The sequence below is a fragment of the Chiroxiphia lanceolata genome, chromosome 2 (genome assembly GCF_009829145.1).
Source record: "Chiroxiphia lanceolata isolate bChiLan1 chromosome 2, bChiLan1.pri, whole genome shotgun sequence".
Lineage (NCBI taxonomy): Eukaryota > Metazoa > Chordata > Aves > Passeriformes > Pipridae > Chiroxiphia > Chiroxiphia lanceolata.
Genome location: NC_045638.1, coordinates 35,183,087 through 35,202,041, shown reverse-complemented (window position 1 = coordinate 35,202,041; position 18,955 = coordinate 35,183,087). Strand labels below are relative to the sequence as shown.

The window sequence follows — 18,955 nt, the reverse complement described above, 5'->3', positions numbered from 1 at the left end:
GGCACACTGGTCTGCTTGGCAAACAACCACATTTCCAATGCATTAAATTGTCATAGACCAAATGAAACTAATAGATACAGACAAAAGTCCACCTCTACTTTACAGTAAATTGTGTCATAAGCAGTGACGTTACTATTAGAAAACAGACACATTTTGGAATTTTTCTCTCTTTAGGTAGCCAAGACCTCAGTTTCCATTTCCATATGAAAGATTCTTCATCTAGAATTTGTGAAGTTAACTCAATCTCACTGTGGGCTTGCTAATAACTGCTCCACCTCTGAGTATGTTACCTTTGTTTACTAAGTTTGCTCAGGGTTTTTGTATAATAAACAAGGAGAAAACACCTCAAACAGGCTGGAATCAGGTTTGCATATGAATCACTATAAAAGCAGAATGCAGCAAAGCCACTGGAAATAGATGTTTTGTTTCCTATCATGTTCTGCAGTTGTTGTTGATAAACTAAAGCTGAGTTAGGGCCCTTCTTGTGCAATTTACCCCCCATTCATTCCCAAATATTTGAATTTCAGTGCAAAGAACAGCAGCAAACAAAGGGTCTAGCAGATGGTTCAGAGTGGAGTTATCGCTCATGGTATCTCAGCGTGCGAATGTCTCGTGTCCTTTGCAAGTTATTTTGCAGAAGGTGTCAGATCTCAATCAACAACACCAAGGATTTAAACACCCAGGCACTGGAGAAGATCTCTACATCAAAAAAGTCTCAGTGGTCTACCACCCCCCAGACTAAAACAGCACAACTAATATGGTGTAGATTGAAAAACAACAGGTAAAAGAGGCAGTCAGAAGGGAGCCTGTGCTTACTATTGATTTGGTTTATACTCAGAACTGTGAAGTATTCCACATCTTGTGCTGAAATCAGTCAAATTAGAATTGTTTTCAGTTAGCATCCTGGTAGAGGTGCTGTTTCTGCTACCATGGTACTCAGTGGGTAGTGGGCACTCACTGTTCTCAGCAGTGAACTCAAAGGAATGGGAGAAAGTGGGACCATCTAACTGCCATAGCATTGACAAAACTTGGACAATTGAATGATGTGTTTCTACAGTGTAATTTTACCTCAGATGTTATATATAGGCCTTTTACAGCACCATTTGGTTTGATGTGAATTTGTGGTTAAAGAACCCATGCAAAATATTTTGCAACATGCTCATAAATCTACATCAGTATTAATGGGTTCTGCTGTATGACAAGGAGGAATTTGTCAGCATTTACTCATATTCTGCTGGGCAGTTGGCAGAATCTGATATCTGTTGAATGTTGAAAGAAAATCGTGTTAATTCTGTGGCAAGATATTTTGACTTGGCTCTTTGAAGCTGAGGAAACAAATGAGTTGAAAGACAAAGAACTTAAGGAACTTTTTATTCCAGTGCTGCTTTTGCAGCAACAGGGAAGTTCATATAAAAATTAAATTACTCTTTTAAGAAAAGGAAAATCAATCTACAGGAAGAACACTTGAAAGTAATGACTGAATGTCTTGCTCATATAAAGCTTTATGCATTTTGTACTACAAGTATATTAACTGTACCACAGAGTCAGAAAATTTATAACCACTGCAATATAGACATCCTCCATTAGCTGTTAAAATCTAAATTTTATTCCAGATATTGTTAAAGAATATTGGGGTTTAACCTCAGCCAGTACCTAAATACCACACAGCCACTCACACCCTCATCCCATGCCCCCTGGCGGGATGGGGAGGGGAATCCAGAAAAAAGGGTAAAACCTGTGGTTTGAGACAAGAGCAATTTAATAACAGAAATTAAATATAATAACAACAACAGTAATAAAATGGAGATAACAAAAAGAGAGAGAGGGGAATAAAACTCAGGAAAGACAAGTGATACACAATACAATTGCTCAGCACTCACTGAGTGATGCCCAGCCCATCCCTTAACAATGATCAGTCCCTACCAGCCAACTACCCCCAGTTCAAGATGTTCTGAAAATGATTTTCTACGGTATGAAATATCCCTTTGGCCAGTTCAGGTCAGCTGTCCTGGCCACACTCCCTTATGGCTTCCTGTGCACCTCCTCACTGGCAGAACATGGCAAACTGAAAAGTCTTGGTCTTAAGGTAAACACTACTTAGCGACAGCTAAAACATTGGTATATTATCAACATAATTCTCATACTAAACCCAAAACACAGCACTGTACCAGCTACTAGGCAGAAAATTAACTCTATCCCAACTGAAAACAGGACAAGAAAAGACACTTAGGCAGTCATATCTAGAGCTGAGCAGAGGGGAAGGATCACCTACCTCTGGGTGCTGGCAAAGCTCTGTCTAATGCAGCTCAGCATGCCGTTGGCCTTCTTTCCTGCAAAGCTGCATTGCTAGCTCATGGTTAACTTGTTGTCTACTAGCTTTGCCTTTGTTGCAAGGATGCTTTCCAGCTGGTGATCCTCAAGCCTATGCTGGTCCCGGGGTGCAGGACTTTGCTGACCATCATTAAGTTCCTATCACCTTCTTTATCTAGCCTTTCAAGATCACTGTCTAAAGATAAGCATTTTATTTCACAGAGGTGACACTTCTGTGTCAATGTAAAATGCGTGGTTAACCCACTCTTCTGACCTGCACTGGTGTAAGAAATAAAACATTAAGGAGGGTGGCAGTGGACAATACCCATTGTTATAACAACAGCTTCATGAATTATTGTTTATCATGTTTAGTAAGGTAGTATTTCAGAGAAAACTGAATCTGGGACACTGTTGTACTACAAAACACATAAAGAATAGACAGAATTATAGACAACATCCACAGAGAGCAAAAAACTGAACTAAAAAAAGAAACAGAGAGTTAGGCAGGTGAGGAAAGGATAGCACACATTGTAGTAAACTTAGCTCTCAAATAGTAGAGAACAAATCTTTTTGATGTCTTGATGTGATTTTATGGCTTTAAAAGAAACAAGAGTTGAAGATGAAATACAAATGTTCTGACATCATTCACACATTCTGTCAGCATTTACTTCGGCGTTTGCAGCTGCGTCTTTGAAGAAAAGAAAGAAATTTTACAAACAAAACCAGCCTGAGGAGCAAAATGATTTAGCAAATCTAATAAAAATATGTCTTCTAAGACACAGATAAGCTATTGGGCCGCACACCAACGTAGAATGTTTCTTCGTAGTATCAGATGTATTTCTGTTCTTGTAGCACTCTGACAATACCATCATCTGCCTCTGGATGTTTTGGAAAAATATCATGATCATATTTTGCATAGAAATTCAGTTTAATCCTTCAGTATATTAACTTTTTAAGTGCAAGAAGGCTTAAGGATTCTCATAGACCAGATGAAGATGCAGATCATACCAAGGAAGACCATAAAAAGTGTTAGATTGCTGAAGACAAAGGGCAGCCTTGCTGGTCAGAAAAACTGACCCTGCAAGTTACCATGTTTGATGACAATAAAGAGGTTCTTTGATTTCTGTAGGTTTTTGATTAAAGCATCAATTCAATAACCAACATGCACATCATAATTTCTCAAAATAAGATATTATTATCTCTCTGGCTACATGAGAATACCTTGAAGCAGTCAGTATTTCTTCCACCAAACCCAACCTGTAAAATCACTCAAGACACTTCCCTTCAGAAACACGTGGTTCTTCATGGTGCAACAGTCCCACCAAGTGCAATGAAATCTTCAGGGATAAAATCTTTCATGATGCTTATGTTGACATTCCAGTGGGACATGTACACAGGACCATTATCTTTCAATTTCTGTCTGATATAATAATATATAGGAGTTATATAATGTTTTGCAGGATGTCAAGTACAAAAGTCATCACAATGATTTCTCTAGGTAAATACTGAAAAAATAAGGCCAAAATATTCTTTCAAGTGTTTACAAAAAAGAGAAAATGAGCTCTCAGTTTTGTACAGCATTAATTCTATCTTTCCAGAAAGTGAGAACTTTGTTTGCATTGCTATTCTAAGTACACTATAGGGGATTATATTGTATTCCAGGAGAATTTTTATTTTACTTCAGGATCCCTAATATTTATCTTCTTTTTCAAAATCTTCAGTAAAGAGATCTCACTGATCTCATCACAGTATCGGGAAATAGAATGATTAGTTTAAGAAAATGAAGAGGTGTATAAACTAAAACAAAACTTCCAAGCAGTGGTATGAAAGAAGTTCCTAAATAATCATTCTCACATAGTGTATGTTTTGCCTTTATCCTATCTTCAAAACATCCCTTGGTGGTCCATTTATAGGTATGAAAGAGTCTTTTTCTCCTCCTCCTACTTAAAAGACAGTCCTCAATCTCAACCAATAGTTTCCATGTGAAGATGGGATTTGACCAGAGGGGTACTAGCAGAAATCTAAACCAAGTTTTGATGTTCCAGTAAGATAATATGAGACCACATGGACAATTCCACTATGGAATATTAAACACAGATTATTTTGTTCTCAAGAAATAAGGTACTATAATAATTTAATACAATACTCTGAAAGATGAAAATAAATAATAGTAAATGAAAACATACAAAATATGAATATTTTTATTATGGGTGGAGACATTCCACATTATTTTTACTTGTGTTCTTTTGAGGCAGAACTTTCCTGTCTGGGTTATTAAAAATAGTTTTATCTGAATAATTTATTCTTTCAAAGCTTTTATATCCATTTAGAAAATTTTAAAAGCTGAACATCTTTTATGGGTCTGTTTCCATACATGGCCATCTACAATCAGGTCCATGACATCAGAGCTGCAGTATCATTCAAACTTCTTAAAAGCATTGCTGCCAAAAATTATATAAAATGTCACTTGTGTAACAGATCTTGCAGAAGCACAGGATAGTTAAAAGTGACATATTCATATGTTGATTATATGATTTCACTTATTTTATCATGTTGCTGTGACAGAGGAAGCAGCATAGTTTATTATGATGAGGACATGGAACATTTTGCCAAACCCAATTTTAAACACAGGAATCAAGAACATGCCATCAATGGATGTTCACTTCACTTAGGTAAATATCTGTCACTGATATCATGATTTGTGATAGCCGTGCAAAATATAATTGAAAATTTTTCTTTAGTTTCTATTGAAGCTCTGGTAATGTTCGTAGGGGGTTTATAGTGCAGGAGATACGCAACAGAAATTATGTTAGCTAAAATACACAGTTTAAAACTCAACAGCTTTTTATATCTTGGCAAACTTCAACTATAGAGGTGAAAAATTCCATGCCACAAAACTGCTGGAGGAAGGGTTTTTTTCTGTTATGGTTTCTGGTTTTAGGAGTTTTGGGTAATGAAGTTTACATTGTTGTTCAGCATAAATGGTGTAGCTACTTCTGAGAATGATGCTGCACAAAATATTCTTTAGATCACATTATTGAAAAAAAAAAGGAAAAGAGAAAATTGTGTCTTGGATGTGTTCTGACTTCTACAAAATTTGGTATAAAGATCATATTCATATAAGGACTGCACCTCATACTGTCTAAATTTGCCCAAATCTGGTCAATTATAAACTTGTGAAAAATCATACACCTCATACATCTCTGAAAGCTCATACACACTTTGCAAAGTCTTGTCAGTCTCACAATTAAATGGGATGCTTCTTGATCATAGAATCATAAAATCATAAAATCATAGAATCGCTTAGTTTGAAAAGACCTCTAAAATCATCGAGTCCAACTGTTAACCCAACACTACCAAGTCTACTATTAAACCATGTCCCTAGCTGCCACATCTACATATTTTTTGAACACTTTCAGAGCTGAACTTTTCAGAGTTTGAACCACTTCCCTGGGCAGCCTATTCCAATGCCTGACCACCTTTTTGGTGAAGAAATTCTTCCTGATGTCCAACCTGAACCTCCCCTGGTGCAGCTTGGGGTTGTGATGGATGAAAAGACAGAATGGGAGAGATATGTTGCCTGGAGAAGCATTAATGGGATCTAAATGGACTTTTTACTTATTGGACAATCCACCCAGCGGACTGACAGTTTTACCCCAGTTTATTGTCAAAATTTATGAATCCTGCTGTACCTCCATATTGTCCCCATTTCTCCCTCAGATTTTCCCTTCGAAAGTTGTTTGTCTCTTTGTCTCCCCTGTTTTCCTGCTCCTCTGCCACTGATTTGCTGTAGTTACCACAGTGCAGGGAGAGCTACCATTGACCAGTTCCCTCAGAGACCCGGGAGTTCCACCCATCTTTCCCCTGTCCCCCTATCACATTTCTCCCTGAGCTGTCAATCTCTTGTGCCTCCCCGGTTTGGAATCCACCCCTCAAACCTCATTTATTTAAACCCTTGTGCCCCCTGAATAAACGGGCATTGCTGCACACCCTCCAACTGTGCCAAGAACCCTTTTTGCAGTGCCCGGTCCCATCCCCCTTACCATGCGGACCGTGGCATGGGGTCATTTCCTCTTGTCCTGTCACTTGTTACTTAGGAGAAGAGACTGAAGCCCATCTCACAATAGCCTCCTTTCAAGTAGTTGTAGAGAGTGATAAGGTCTATTCTGAGTGTCCTCTTCTCCAGATTCAACAACTCTAGCTTCCTCAGTCACTCCTCATAAGACTTGTGCTCCAGACCCTTCACCAGCTTTATGCCCCTTCTCTGGACACACTCCAGCACCACTTCAGTGTCTTTTTTGTAGCAAGGGGCCCTGAACTAAACAGGATTTGAAATGTCTCGTCAGTCCTGAGTACAGGGGGATGATCAATACCCTGGTCCTGCTGGCCACACTATTGGTGGCTGTCAACCATCACCTCTAGATCCTTTTCTGCTGAGCAGCTTTCCAGCCACTCTTCCCCAAGCCTGTAATGATGCATGTGATTGTTGTGACCCAAGTGCAGGACCTGGTGCTTGGTCTTGTTGAATCTCACACAATTGACCTTGACCTATTGATCCAGCATGTCAGGATCCCTCTGTAAGCCTTCCTACCCTCCAGCAAATTGATATTCCTGCCCATCTTGCTGTCATCTGCAAACTGATGAAGGGTGCACTCGATTGCTTTGCCCAGACCATCAATAAAGTATTAAACAGGACTGGCCCCAGTGTTGAGCCTTGGGAACACCACTAGTGACTAGCTGCCAGTGGGATGTAACTCCATTCACCATCACCTTTTGGTCCAGCTATCCAGCCAGAATTTTACCCAGAAAACCTGTCCAAGACATGGGCTGCCAGCTTGTCTAGGAAAGCGCTGTGGAAAATGATGTCAAATGTTTTGATAAAGTCCGGGCAGGCAACATACACAGCCTTTCCCTCCACTAAGCAGGTCACCCTGTCATAGAAGGAGATCAGGTTGATCAAGCAGGACCTGTCTTTCCTAAACCTGTGCTAGCTGGGCCTGGTCCCCTCTTTGTCCTCCATATGCCTGTGATGGCACTTGAGATGACATGCTCCATGACTTTCCCCAGTACTGAGGTCAGGCTGACAGATCTGTAGTTCCCTGGATCCTCCTTCTGACCCTTCTTGTAGATGGGTGTCACATTTGCTAAGGTCCAGTTAACAGGGACCTCCTCAGTGAGTCAGGACTACTGGTAAATGATGGAAAGTGGCTCAGTGAGCACTTTCACCAGTTCACTCAGCATCTTTGGGTGGATCCCATCTGCCCCTATAGTTTTGTATGTGTCTAAGTGGCATAGCAGGTGGTAACCCTTTCCTCCTGGATTACAAGGGCTTCATTCTGCTCCCCATCCATCTTCCAGTTCAGGAGACTGGATACCCTGAGGATAAATGGTCTCACTATTAAATACTGAGGCAAGGAAGCTAATAAGTACCTCGGCCTTTTCCTCACCAATTGTCACCATGTTTCGTCCTGCATCCAATAAAGGATGAAGATTCTCCTCGGCTCTCCTTTTGTTGTTTATGTATTTGTAAAAACGCCTCTGGCCTGTCTCCATGCCTGCCCCCCCCCCCCGTCCCTCCCTCGCCTCTGGCCCATCTCCACACCCATTCCCCCTGTCTACCCCCCCTTCCCCCCTGCCTGTCTCCCCCCTTCCCCCCTGCCTGTCCCCCCCCTGGCCCATTCCCAGTCCAATTTTTGAGGGAGGGGAGGGGTGTCGGGCAGCCCGTGGGGGTCCTCAGACCAGCAGGAGGGCGGGCGGGGCAGTTCTGTATGGAGTGTCACAGGTGAGGAGTGTGAGTGAAGATCTGTGGTAATACGATGGGGGAAGGATAAGACTAGGATGGATAGTGTGTTCTTCTTGGGGGGTTGGGGAGTTTTGGCTGGGCTGGGGCCATGGGAGTGGCCAGGTGGATACGGGGGCCAGAACAGTTTGTTTTTGGGTCACCTGCGGCTACTGCTCACGTTCAGTCTGTTTTGGGTTTATTTATTGAGTCCTGAAAGGGTGGTCAGGACAAAGGGATGTTCCTGGGTATTTCCCTGGGTTTGAGTATAGATGGGTGGCAGAAAAGTAGGGAGTGAAAGGCTTGCCCTAACCGTTATGAATGGGAAAGAAGCCTGTGTACCCCTATGCGGTTGCAAGCTATGCTGGTGATGGTACATGACTTCGGTAGGGTCTCCCATGCCAGACAGGTCCAAACCGAAGGGTTAGATAAAATTATGTTCATGGGCAGGATGAGCTCGTTAGCCTTCTGGCAGTCATCCTAGGAGAAGGACAACTCCAATTCCAAACCTGGGCAGATGGAGCTTGTTTAGCCCTGTAAGGTCATCCATCTAAGAGAAGGACACTCTAAGCAAACCTATGTCCTAAGGATCTCACTGTCAGCGTCCAAGCTTGCTAGGCCCTGATAGATGAACCTTAGGATTAAAGGGTGGGTCCAGTTCTGCACATGCTGCATCTCACCTAAAAAATCCATTGTGCAGGCTCGAGGGTGGCATCCACGTTTGTAAAACCCTGTAGCAACGGACGAGGGTCAAAATAGCATTCCTCAAACAATGATATACCATCCCTAGGCTCATCTTTAGCAAGCCTGGTTTTATCTGTTTTCCCATTCCCAGGTTCTGAGTCAGGTATGAATCTGGTGGCTCTTCCTGGTTCTTTTGTCATCATTCCCTGCAGCTTGAAGGACAGAGAAAAACACCACACTCATGCTCCTTATCCTTTAACCAGTCAAATAGTACATGTGTATAGGAAAAGGGGAGTGCCACAGATTTCCTGCTGCTCTTACAATATATCTACACCCCTTCACAATTCTACCAGTGTAAAATCAACAGCTTTTGAATCTCAACATTTCTGCTCTGTTGTGAGGCTCCAAAGTCACTGGTCAAATGTGTTCTTCCACTCCTCTAGTGGGAGGTCCACACAGCAAGTGTTTCCTTCCTTTTCCAGTTTCCACCATACTTTGAAGATTGGAAGAAGGGTTGCTCTGCATACATGACAACCCCAGTTATGCTTCAATGGGTTTTCTTGCATGGGGACACATGCATACATGGGTGCTGTTCAATTTATTATTTTTTTACCACATCCTCTGTGTCGAAATTAATTCTAAGCTACAAGGCTACACTGAAAGAATTTTTAAACTGCAAAATTGCAGTCCAACATTAGAAAATGTCTAAATAAAGTTAAGTTTAATTCATCCCTATATGAATATGTGTTTTGTCTGAAGATCGAAATTAAAGATCACAAGTCTCCCACTTCATTAAAAATATAGGATGAACAGTGTTTGGACATGAATCAGTTTTGTGTCATGACTGAAAGATCACTTGATGCTTTGGAGATGGACACTGCATGAGACAGACGAACTAAAGGCATTGTGATAAAAGTTACTGAATGTTCCTAGAAAACCAGTTGTATCCTGTCTTTGTCAGAGATTTTCTTTAAAAATAATATAAATTCTCTATTCTCACACTTTGGATTTACAACTCAGGATTCTGCAATCTTTTCTTTGAAGAATTGCTGAGCTTTTGCAGTAGTCACTAAGATAAATAGGAGGACTACTCTGAGCATGCATACTGCTATATTCTTTGAGAAATCAGACCTTGGGCATCTCAAATTAGCACCCCAAATTAGCTGGTACTTTTGACAATTCTGTACTGTAAAATGGGGAGGCAAAATACCACAGGGACATTATGAAGATAAATTCATTAATTTCTGTTAATAAGTAGGATACTATGAAAAAAAACCACCAGGGGAAAGCCCATTAGAAAATGAATAATTATGTATTCAGTGCAAGGTTTAGATGGTGTGCAGAAAATTAATATATGGGGACATATATTACCCTATGAGAAGAAAAAGAAATACTGCGTGGTTGATCATTTTGTGAACAGTCGGCCTTGTGCACTGTGTGAAACAGGACTCTTACGGGTGGACGTGACTATGTAATCAACAACTGCATGACAATTCATTAACATAGGCCAGTGTAATTTTCTTATTTCTCTCTTTGTGCCTTTGTCATCACAACACTTCTTTACTATGTACATTATATGGGGTGATAAAAATATATTTAGAATATGAAATAAACTGCTTAATGCTACAGGTAGGAAACTGCTAGCTCCCAGCTTAAGAAATGCCAGGATTTCTCTAATTTCTTTATCCAGTATGCCCAGTAAATTTGTGGGAAAACCAGAAGGAAAACCACTTTGGATATCACTGAAAATGCTATGACCTTACACAAACATGAATCCTTTTCTTGTGTCAGCATTGTTGGCTTTGTGAGTGAAATAAAGTGCAGATTGTCCTGTATATAACTGTGGAGTCCAACAAACCTTCATCAGAAGCTGAGCAAAGTGAGCAGAGTTGGCATGCAAGAAGTACTGTTTGCAGGCATTGAGCATATTTTATGGAAAACAAAGAGTTCTTTGAAGCTGGAGTTTGTATGAGTCTTATTTTCATAAGTGTGTGCACATGGTTACTCAGATAAGAGAAACCAACCTCCTAGAAAGTTCTGAAGAGGAGATTTCCAGGATTTTATAGCCTGAGCATATATGAATTAATTTTCTTCTGTCCTCAAGGAAAATAATAATTATTTCTTGGTTATAATGATATTTTATTTAGAATTTCAAGCCATTTTCACAGACTAGAAGTGGGATAGTTCTATTTTCCTTTCAAATATTTGAAAAAAAATTCTGACTGAAGAAGGGATGAAAGCCTGGGCAGCAGACAATGAGAAAAAAAGTTAACAAAGTTCAAAGCCACTGAGAGCACGAGCTTCCAGGGAAAGGTAGTAGAAGTCTAAAATTGTGTTACTGCCAGAGCCACCTGCAATACAACTCTTGTGAAACATCACAGAAGATTTCAGATACATATAATGAACATCAGGCAGATCTGAAGTTTTCCCAGTAAATATGACTATTCTGCCAACATCTCAGTTGTTGATTGATTTGCCAAGCTACCTTATGATTATATCTCTCTGGAAGGTTAACTGATTATCAAAACCTGCCTTCAAGTTGAGAGACAAGTTGGTTCAAAACCTATTATATTCAGTAAAAAGAAATTAAAATTATTTTCATTGCAGATAATATCAGTTGGCAATTATCTTCTCAACCACAGGGGCTGAAGGAGCTCATCAGCTGTTCCTGCAGCAGCTGTAGTGCCTGGGTGGCATCTGGTAATTTACTCTCAGAGTAATTGGAAGAGAAAAGATTAAGATCAGAAGGTGACCCTGCCTTCTTTGGAAGAAGGGCTAGATTAGGTTTTGAGACAAGTCATCATATTTCTCAGGTGAATAAAAATTTCAGGTAGAAGAGAGTGTACAAGAGAGTCATTGTGCAAATGGTTTCACAGATTTTTAGCCCTAAATGCTGTGAACATATGGTTTGATTATTTTTCTTTTTTTTTTTTTTATTTCTGAAGTACTGCCCACTGCGAATCCTCATAATACTCTCTCCAAAAAGCAGTGGGGACAAATTTGCTAATTAAGCACTTCTGAAAGACCTCCTTAAGGTCTATTCACATGTTTAGGTGCCTGAAACAATCAGGAAATACGGTTGTTAAAATGTATGTATTAATGTTCTTCTGGAATTGTTTATACCTAAATTATCCACGGTGCTGAAAATGTAACCAGTTTCTCTGTTAATTTAATATAGTCCTTCCGATAAAAATTATTTCCCATGAGTTCTGGTTTTTCTTGAGAGGAAATTAACATAGTTTTTTCTACAAGTGAATGTGTGTGTGAATGTACATTTGAATATATGTGTGTGTGTGTATACTCAGTTTTTTACATGTATACACAGTACATATAAAAAGCTTAATTTCGTATAGTAATTTATTAGTTAGTCATAAAGTTTAATAAAGATAATATAGTCCTTGTCGAAGAATAGCCTTTATTACTTAGGGTAACAGTAGCCAAGTATGTCTGAAAATCTGGACAACACTATGCCTCATCAAAATAAATTCAATATTATATAAGTCTGACAAGGTCCAGTTTCAGCTGAAACGTGGAGAGGTTGCAACATGGAATGAGCGACGTGCTGATTTTCCAGCATAAAATGGATGGTTTTGCACTGAAGTTCCTGATTAAGCAAGTTAGCACTAAAGCAAATTGCCAAGTAGTATGCAGGGGAGATCTTTGGTTTGGGTTCAAGTTTATTTTTGTTATTGCTTTATATCTGATACAATAGGGACTTTTGTTTTGTGTGAGGTTTCACACTGTAAACAAGCCCATGTAGTAATTCTCAGATAAGAGGCATATTTCCCTTGAATTATCTCAATCTCTAATGTGATATGGTGTAAGTGATCATTGTCTGCTTTGTCAGGAGGCTCAATAGTGATATTCATTGGTAATAAAATGCTAATTCAGCAAAAGGCAAATAAAACAAAACTTTTTCTGTGCGTACAAGGCAGCACAATTAGCTGAACTGCTGCATTAAGTGTAACTGAATCACAGGAACAGTCTAAACCTAATGGCTGTGATGAATGATGTGACAAAAGAATCTAACTAAATAAGGGGTCTGTTCAGGAAAAATTAGTCTGTAGGTCTTCTAATGTTTGTTCAGCTCAGGTTGGTGTCTCTGATCTTGATAGCAATCACTGTTGCAAAGGACGGAAGGAGGAGGAAATTGGGTTCTATTACTTTAGGGTGAGGGAAATTAAGTTAGCAAAGCTAATGGATAGATATGTCAGCACAAGAACCCCAATTTGCCATGGGAAGAGTGAGAAAATGTTTGAGAACCTGCTGTACTTACAAACATGGTGAGTTATGCTGCCTCAGAGCAATAAAGACCAGTGGCAGCTTGCCATTGCTGCCCATGAAAGCCAATCAGATGCTCTAAAATGCCTCCTACTGCCCCTTGGTGCATCAGATACAACTTTTGTTGCATCAGAAGTGGGGTGGCATGGGATGAGACAATGGGACCCATGGTGCATCTGTGAAGCAGATGTGGCTTTGCAGCCTTCCCTGCTCTTGGCTGACACAGCCCTTGATGTGTTAGACCAGTATATGGAAAGGATCACTGAATGTGAAGAGTGTCATTTAAGAGAGATGTAGTGGTACCTACTGCAGAAGAAAAATGGGGCACTGAAGTTCTAGTAGTTAACCAGGCACACACATATGATTGATGTGGTTTTTCCCATCTATCCCTCTAACTGTTCAAACTGGAGCTTTTGGATCTCTCTTTCAGTGTTATCATTTTCTATTAAATTGAGAAGACCCGAAGGTTGGTCAGCTACTCTTCATTCTAGAGTTGGTTTCCCGTTGCTCTGGACATCATGTTGTTGGTTGGAGATAATTTTTTATTTCCTACGAGAACTGTCTCATGATTTTACTACAGCTGTGAACATTGATAGTCATCAAGCACTGCAACTAAATAAATGTAGTAGAGGTGATTCTAATGACTACTATGTATTTCTGAAGAGGGAAGAAAGAGGCAAATAATTCCTTAACAAGACACTAATGAAATTAAAATTTCAGTAGTTGTATTCTATATCGAAATGTTAAAAGTGAATGTATTTTTCTAAAAGTATAAAATTAACAAAGAAAGAAGACCATATTACAGGCATTGATTCTCAAACTGAAATAGAAGATATATAAATTCAGAAAATATCTGTTTTCTCAAAATGAATATTAGCCCCACAGTGACCTTTTATCCTTCTCCATATCATTTGCTCCTTTACATTTCTCTTCCAGATTTGTGGAATAAAAATTTCCTCTTGTGTTTGCTTGGAGATACTTAGCAACGTGGGTCTTTAGGAAAAGTTTGTCATCTGAGAGGATGATTTGTCACCAGAACAGTCTTCCCAGGAAAGTGGTCACAGCACCAACCCAGACAGAGTTCAGAGAGTGTCTGGACAACGCATTTAGTCACATGGTTTATTTCCTAGTCCTGTGAGGAGCAGGGAGTTGGACTTGATTCCTATGTGTCCCTTCCAGCTTCAGATATTCTGTGATCCTATAGTTCTTATGGACATGCATGAATTCCACCAGGATACCATGAATACCTACTCACTTTTCAGCACAAAGAAAGAGGGAATGTGTTTGATATCCTTAGGTCAGAAAACAGTCAATTTCTATTTGGAACACTCTGCATTATGGCAGAGTGAGAGAGCAAATACACAGTGAAATTGAGGACACTAACCTCATCCTTATTGCACAGTCACATGTATGGTAAGGAATGAAGTCAGGAATGGCACCTGTGTCTCTTGGAAAGAGCTCAATGACCATTTTTATTTGGACAACTCAAGAAACAACAACAAGTACAAACACATCAGAAAACCAGACAAATGCCTAAGGCTGAAATTGTTATAACTTTAGAGAATAAATTATAGGTGACAAGGTTTCTGAAGGTTGAATCATCTCCACTATCCAGGGAAGCTTTATATCATCCAATATTACTACTAGTATTCAAAGTATCTGATTTGTAATTTAGATTTACTGAATCTATGTCTCATGCATCTTACAACAAACATTCCGTATTTCTAAATACCTGTACCTCTTTTCCCCTCTTCTTTGCAGTATTCCTTGACAGAATTATTATTTAAAAAGTAGGATATCCCACAAAATATTTTTGTTACTAGCGGGAGAGAGAGGTATGAAAATTTCCTTAAACATTTGAGCAGCATCTTTACCAGAAGTTGTTCACTGCAACCATTGCTGATTTTGGTTTTTTGTTTTCTTTTCCATTCTGTACAAAGTGAATTTCCTTACTTGAGTGCTTAGAAGATATATAAGGATATTGATATCCACCACCATGATAATTTCTCTCCAGCACCCTCATATTTCTGAGCATAACCACTGGAGACAGAAAAAGAAGATTCTTTCTCTACAGCTATTCCGAAAAACTGTGTTGTTGATAGGCAAGAGAAAGATTCTATTGGCATACTATTTCATACTATTTTCTCTCTGTAAAACAAGTGGAAATTATATAGTCTTACTTCAGTTCCATCTTCCAAAGTCATCTTCTGCTCCAATCCATACATGTGAATACAGTTTGATCAATCAATACACGTATTTATGTAATTTTTTAACTGAATTGTATTGAAGAATGTCTCACTACGCTGAGAATGTTGTGAAAATGATCTTTGAACATCAGTAAGATGCAATGTGTACATCCTTGGTCATATTTGACCACTCTTCCAGGTGATATACATACCCATCTTTTAAAGATGCCCCTATCTATTAAACTTAAAGGTCAACATTGAAATAGAAAAAGAAATTTAAGAAATACATTTTCTTTAATAGTGACTGCTTTTTCCCCCAGAAAAGAGCCTTCCTTCTTCCTATTACTTGAGGACTTTCATTATTTTATACCTGCAACAGGCACCGGAAGAACCGGTTTGTCATTTCCAATGTTATTACTGCATCATGGTTACTCTCTATTTGTCATTGAGAGTGAAATAGTTGTGGTCCTCACAAAAGATTTGATTTTTCATAGTGTAGTAAATAACCAGTGTCTCTACAGAAGGTTGCAACAGATAGATATGGAAATTTACATGCTGCCGTGTTTTCCTGTGACGTTTATATCTTGGCATCTTATTGTATTTTTAACTCAATTGGATTTGTAGTTTTTCTTACTTCTTTTTGTTCTAGTTCAGTTTCCTTAAAAATGCAGCCATTTGGCTTGTCATTGTTTATTTTATATTAAGAAGCACAGCTAAATTTACAGGTTTACACTTTCAAAGAAGAAGTTGACCTTGTACAGATAATCACATGGCCCACTTATATTCATCTGTGCTCTATTTTAATAAAGTTCAGCATTGCAAAGGTAGCACAAAAAACAGCAATGAAAATGTGCATGAGTCTTATTAAATCTGAGACTATGTCTACAACAAAAATACCAGTATGTCTGTAAAATCGGAAAAAAAAGCAGCTCCTCATTTTATATCCAAAACATTTTATAAATTAATTATTATTTTAGTTCAAATTATTTTTCTTCACAAACAGAATCGCCCTGAAAGATACATTTTCAGGTTTTCCAACTTGTTAATTTTTTTTTGCAGCTTTGTAATCTGACAGATCTTGTTTGGAAAATAAAGAATTTGAATAAAAAATTTCTCGCCAGTTTGTAAAATTTTGTTATCATGTTTCTCTTCAGGCTCCTAACAAGAATGTCCGGTGTAATGCACTTCTCCAGAAAGTCTCTATTTTCTATTTGTAGCTGAATCAGGTATAAAACATGAAGACAGCCTCTTCTCCCATCTGCTAGCTTTGAAAATTGGACATTCACAAAGTTGCTCAAATAAGACAGTGGGTTTTTTGAACTATATGCCAGTGTCTTACTATCTCTAATTAAAACGATTGCCAAACTGAGCATTTTCTCTGAAGCCCCCTTGTTAAAGATCTGCCCGCCCTTTTCTTTGCCACACTTTTTGTTTTAACTGTATCTTAAAGTTTGTTCCATTTTACTAATTTGCAGGATGTCCAATTTATTCTCACTTCTAGTAATTTTGTATAATTATTGAACTCTCTAAACTTATTCTAATTCCAGGATTCTGACAGATACCGTTTCTTCTTAGTTCTTGTTCTCTTTTTTAAAGATGGAAAGCTTCAGTAACAAAGATTTCTCTCATTACTGCTTGCCAGAAACCCACAACATTTTAAAATCTATTTCATCTTTAGTATTTTCTCTCGGAAATTTCTGAGATGCACCTCTATAATCCCTGTACTTTTATGAGGTTGCAGGATATAATTCTCCTCAGACTTTGTGCTGTTTGCTTTTTGATTACCAGCATATTAGCTCCAATTGTAAGTGATGATGACAGCTGATTGTTGAGGAGAATTTGAGAAGGAGAGTATCCATATATTCTGTATTATGGCAGGGAACAGTATGTGTAAGTTCTAATTTCAAAGTTCCTCATTTTCCAAATACTATTCGGTTCTCATATTTCTAATGCATTACTAGCTCTTTGTGTCACTTCCTTTGTCCAGTTCTCAACTCCCTTGACCTGTGAGGAGCACTTTATGGAATTTCAGCAGTCTCTTCCTCTCTGAATTTATTAAGATATCTTAAAAACAATAAGAAGAAAATAACTGATTCTGCCTATGGCTGATAGGAAAACTATTACTTTTCATTCATCATTAGATGACCTTTAATCTGCCTCTTCATTCTTCAGACTATCTCCAAAAAACAAAGTGACTTTTAGCTAATAAAGAGACTTTCAGTTAGTTCTTGTAGAGAACAATGTGATGTGTGTGCATGTTGTATTTAATAATTTTTTTTAATCCCCAGCTTACAAGTGGGTTTCTTTTACAGTCTATTACCTGGTATATCTACCGGTATTGCTTGTAAAACCTTTTTTTCTTGAGAGAGTTATTTGGACCTTTAACTTCTATAGATGCAATTTTTATTGACTTGCAAATCCACAGTTTATCAGACCATATTCTCTTATACTTTTTGTTTCTACGGTGTTATTCCAACCCGATTAAACTAAGACTTGCCAATATAGTGTTAAACTGTAACACTGAGTGTATAGGTTTAAATTGGCTTTCAATTTTTTACAATAAAGAGATAATGAATGTTCTGGTCATTTCTCAGTCTCCCAGTATATATGATTTTTTTTTTACCTTCTTTCATTATTGTAAAAAAACTACCACAAAAACTAACTTTCTCAACCATGGTTCCAAACAGATAAATATGTCTTCTCACATAATTCCTCAGCCTTTTCTGTTTCCCCAGATAATCCTTTCTACATCCCTATTTTTCTATACACCTAAACATGGAAACTCACCCTTACCCTGGGATGGTGAGGAACAACCCTCTTCTCTTCACCTTCAGAGTGAAGTCCCACCTGGGGTGTTTCAGTCTGGCAGCTGGGTGAAGATGCAGTACTGTACAAAGATGCCGGTGTTTGGGCAGAACAGGGGTGAAGGGGTGGGAATTGCTCCTTGTTGCAAGTCCCCCTCCTCCTCCTTTCCTATGTTAATCTATTCTTATCTCTTTTCTTTTTTCTTGGGTTTAGAATGATGTGTTAGAATACCCACTTTCTTTATTTGTCTGTGTTGTAGTTTAAGAGTGGTATGTTTAATGTTCCCACTGAAACCATGTGTTGCTCTCTCAATTTCCCTTCCTCCTCCCCCCACCCTGAAGTGGACTGGAGAGGAGAATTGGAGGCACAAAAGGGAAAGATCATGGGTTGAGATAAGAACAATTTACTGAAAACATAATAATGTCATAATAATGACAAAAGTGTACAAGAGTGAGGTGAGTGATCTGCATGCAACGTGCTCACTGCAAAGCTCCCTCCACCACACTACCCTGACCTGGTAGAGAGCCCTTTTTCTATTCCCAAAAAATGATGTGAGGTGGTATGGAATAGCCTTCAGGTTCTATCCCTGCCCTCTGTTGGTTACTGCAAAAAATAGCCCTGTCCTAGCTGGAACCAGGACAGTCTGTTACCAAAAGCAGTACTTTTAATGTTTTGCATATCATTGCTCAGTTATACCTAAATTCCCTCGACCAACCATAGATTCATTACTTTTATTTACCACTTTTCCTTTCCTTGCTCTGACATGCCTTCTTTGTTTTGGATTTTAAAAATCCACCTCTCTAAAATAGTGAAGCTTTTCACTTTTTGAAAAATTTAGGTATCAGATTACTGAAGTTAAGCCAGAAGGAAGGGGTAGTGCATTTTTCATGGGATATGCATTTTAAGGGGT

At 38.7% G+C, this 18,955-nt stretch overlaps 1 protein-coding gene across 1 annotated transcript in view; it reads left to right on the top strand.

The window, feature by feature from the left end:
* CRLF2 (cytokine receptor like factor 2) overlaps positions 1 to 15,100 on the top strand; it is a 37,662-nt gene extending 22,562 nt beyond the window's left edge. The window contains exon 10 of the mRNA XM_032679518.1: positions 14,995 to 15,100. Coding sequence (XP_032535409.1) covers positions 14,995 to 14,997 — 3 coding nt within the window. The 3' untranslated portion in view covers positions 14,998 to 15,100. The remainder of the gene's footprint in view (positions 1 to 14,994) is intronic.
* The last annotated feature ends 3,855 nt before the right edge of the window (positions 15,101 to 18,955 follow it).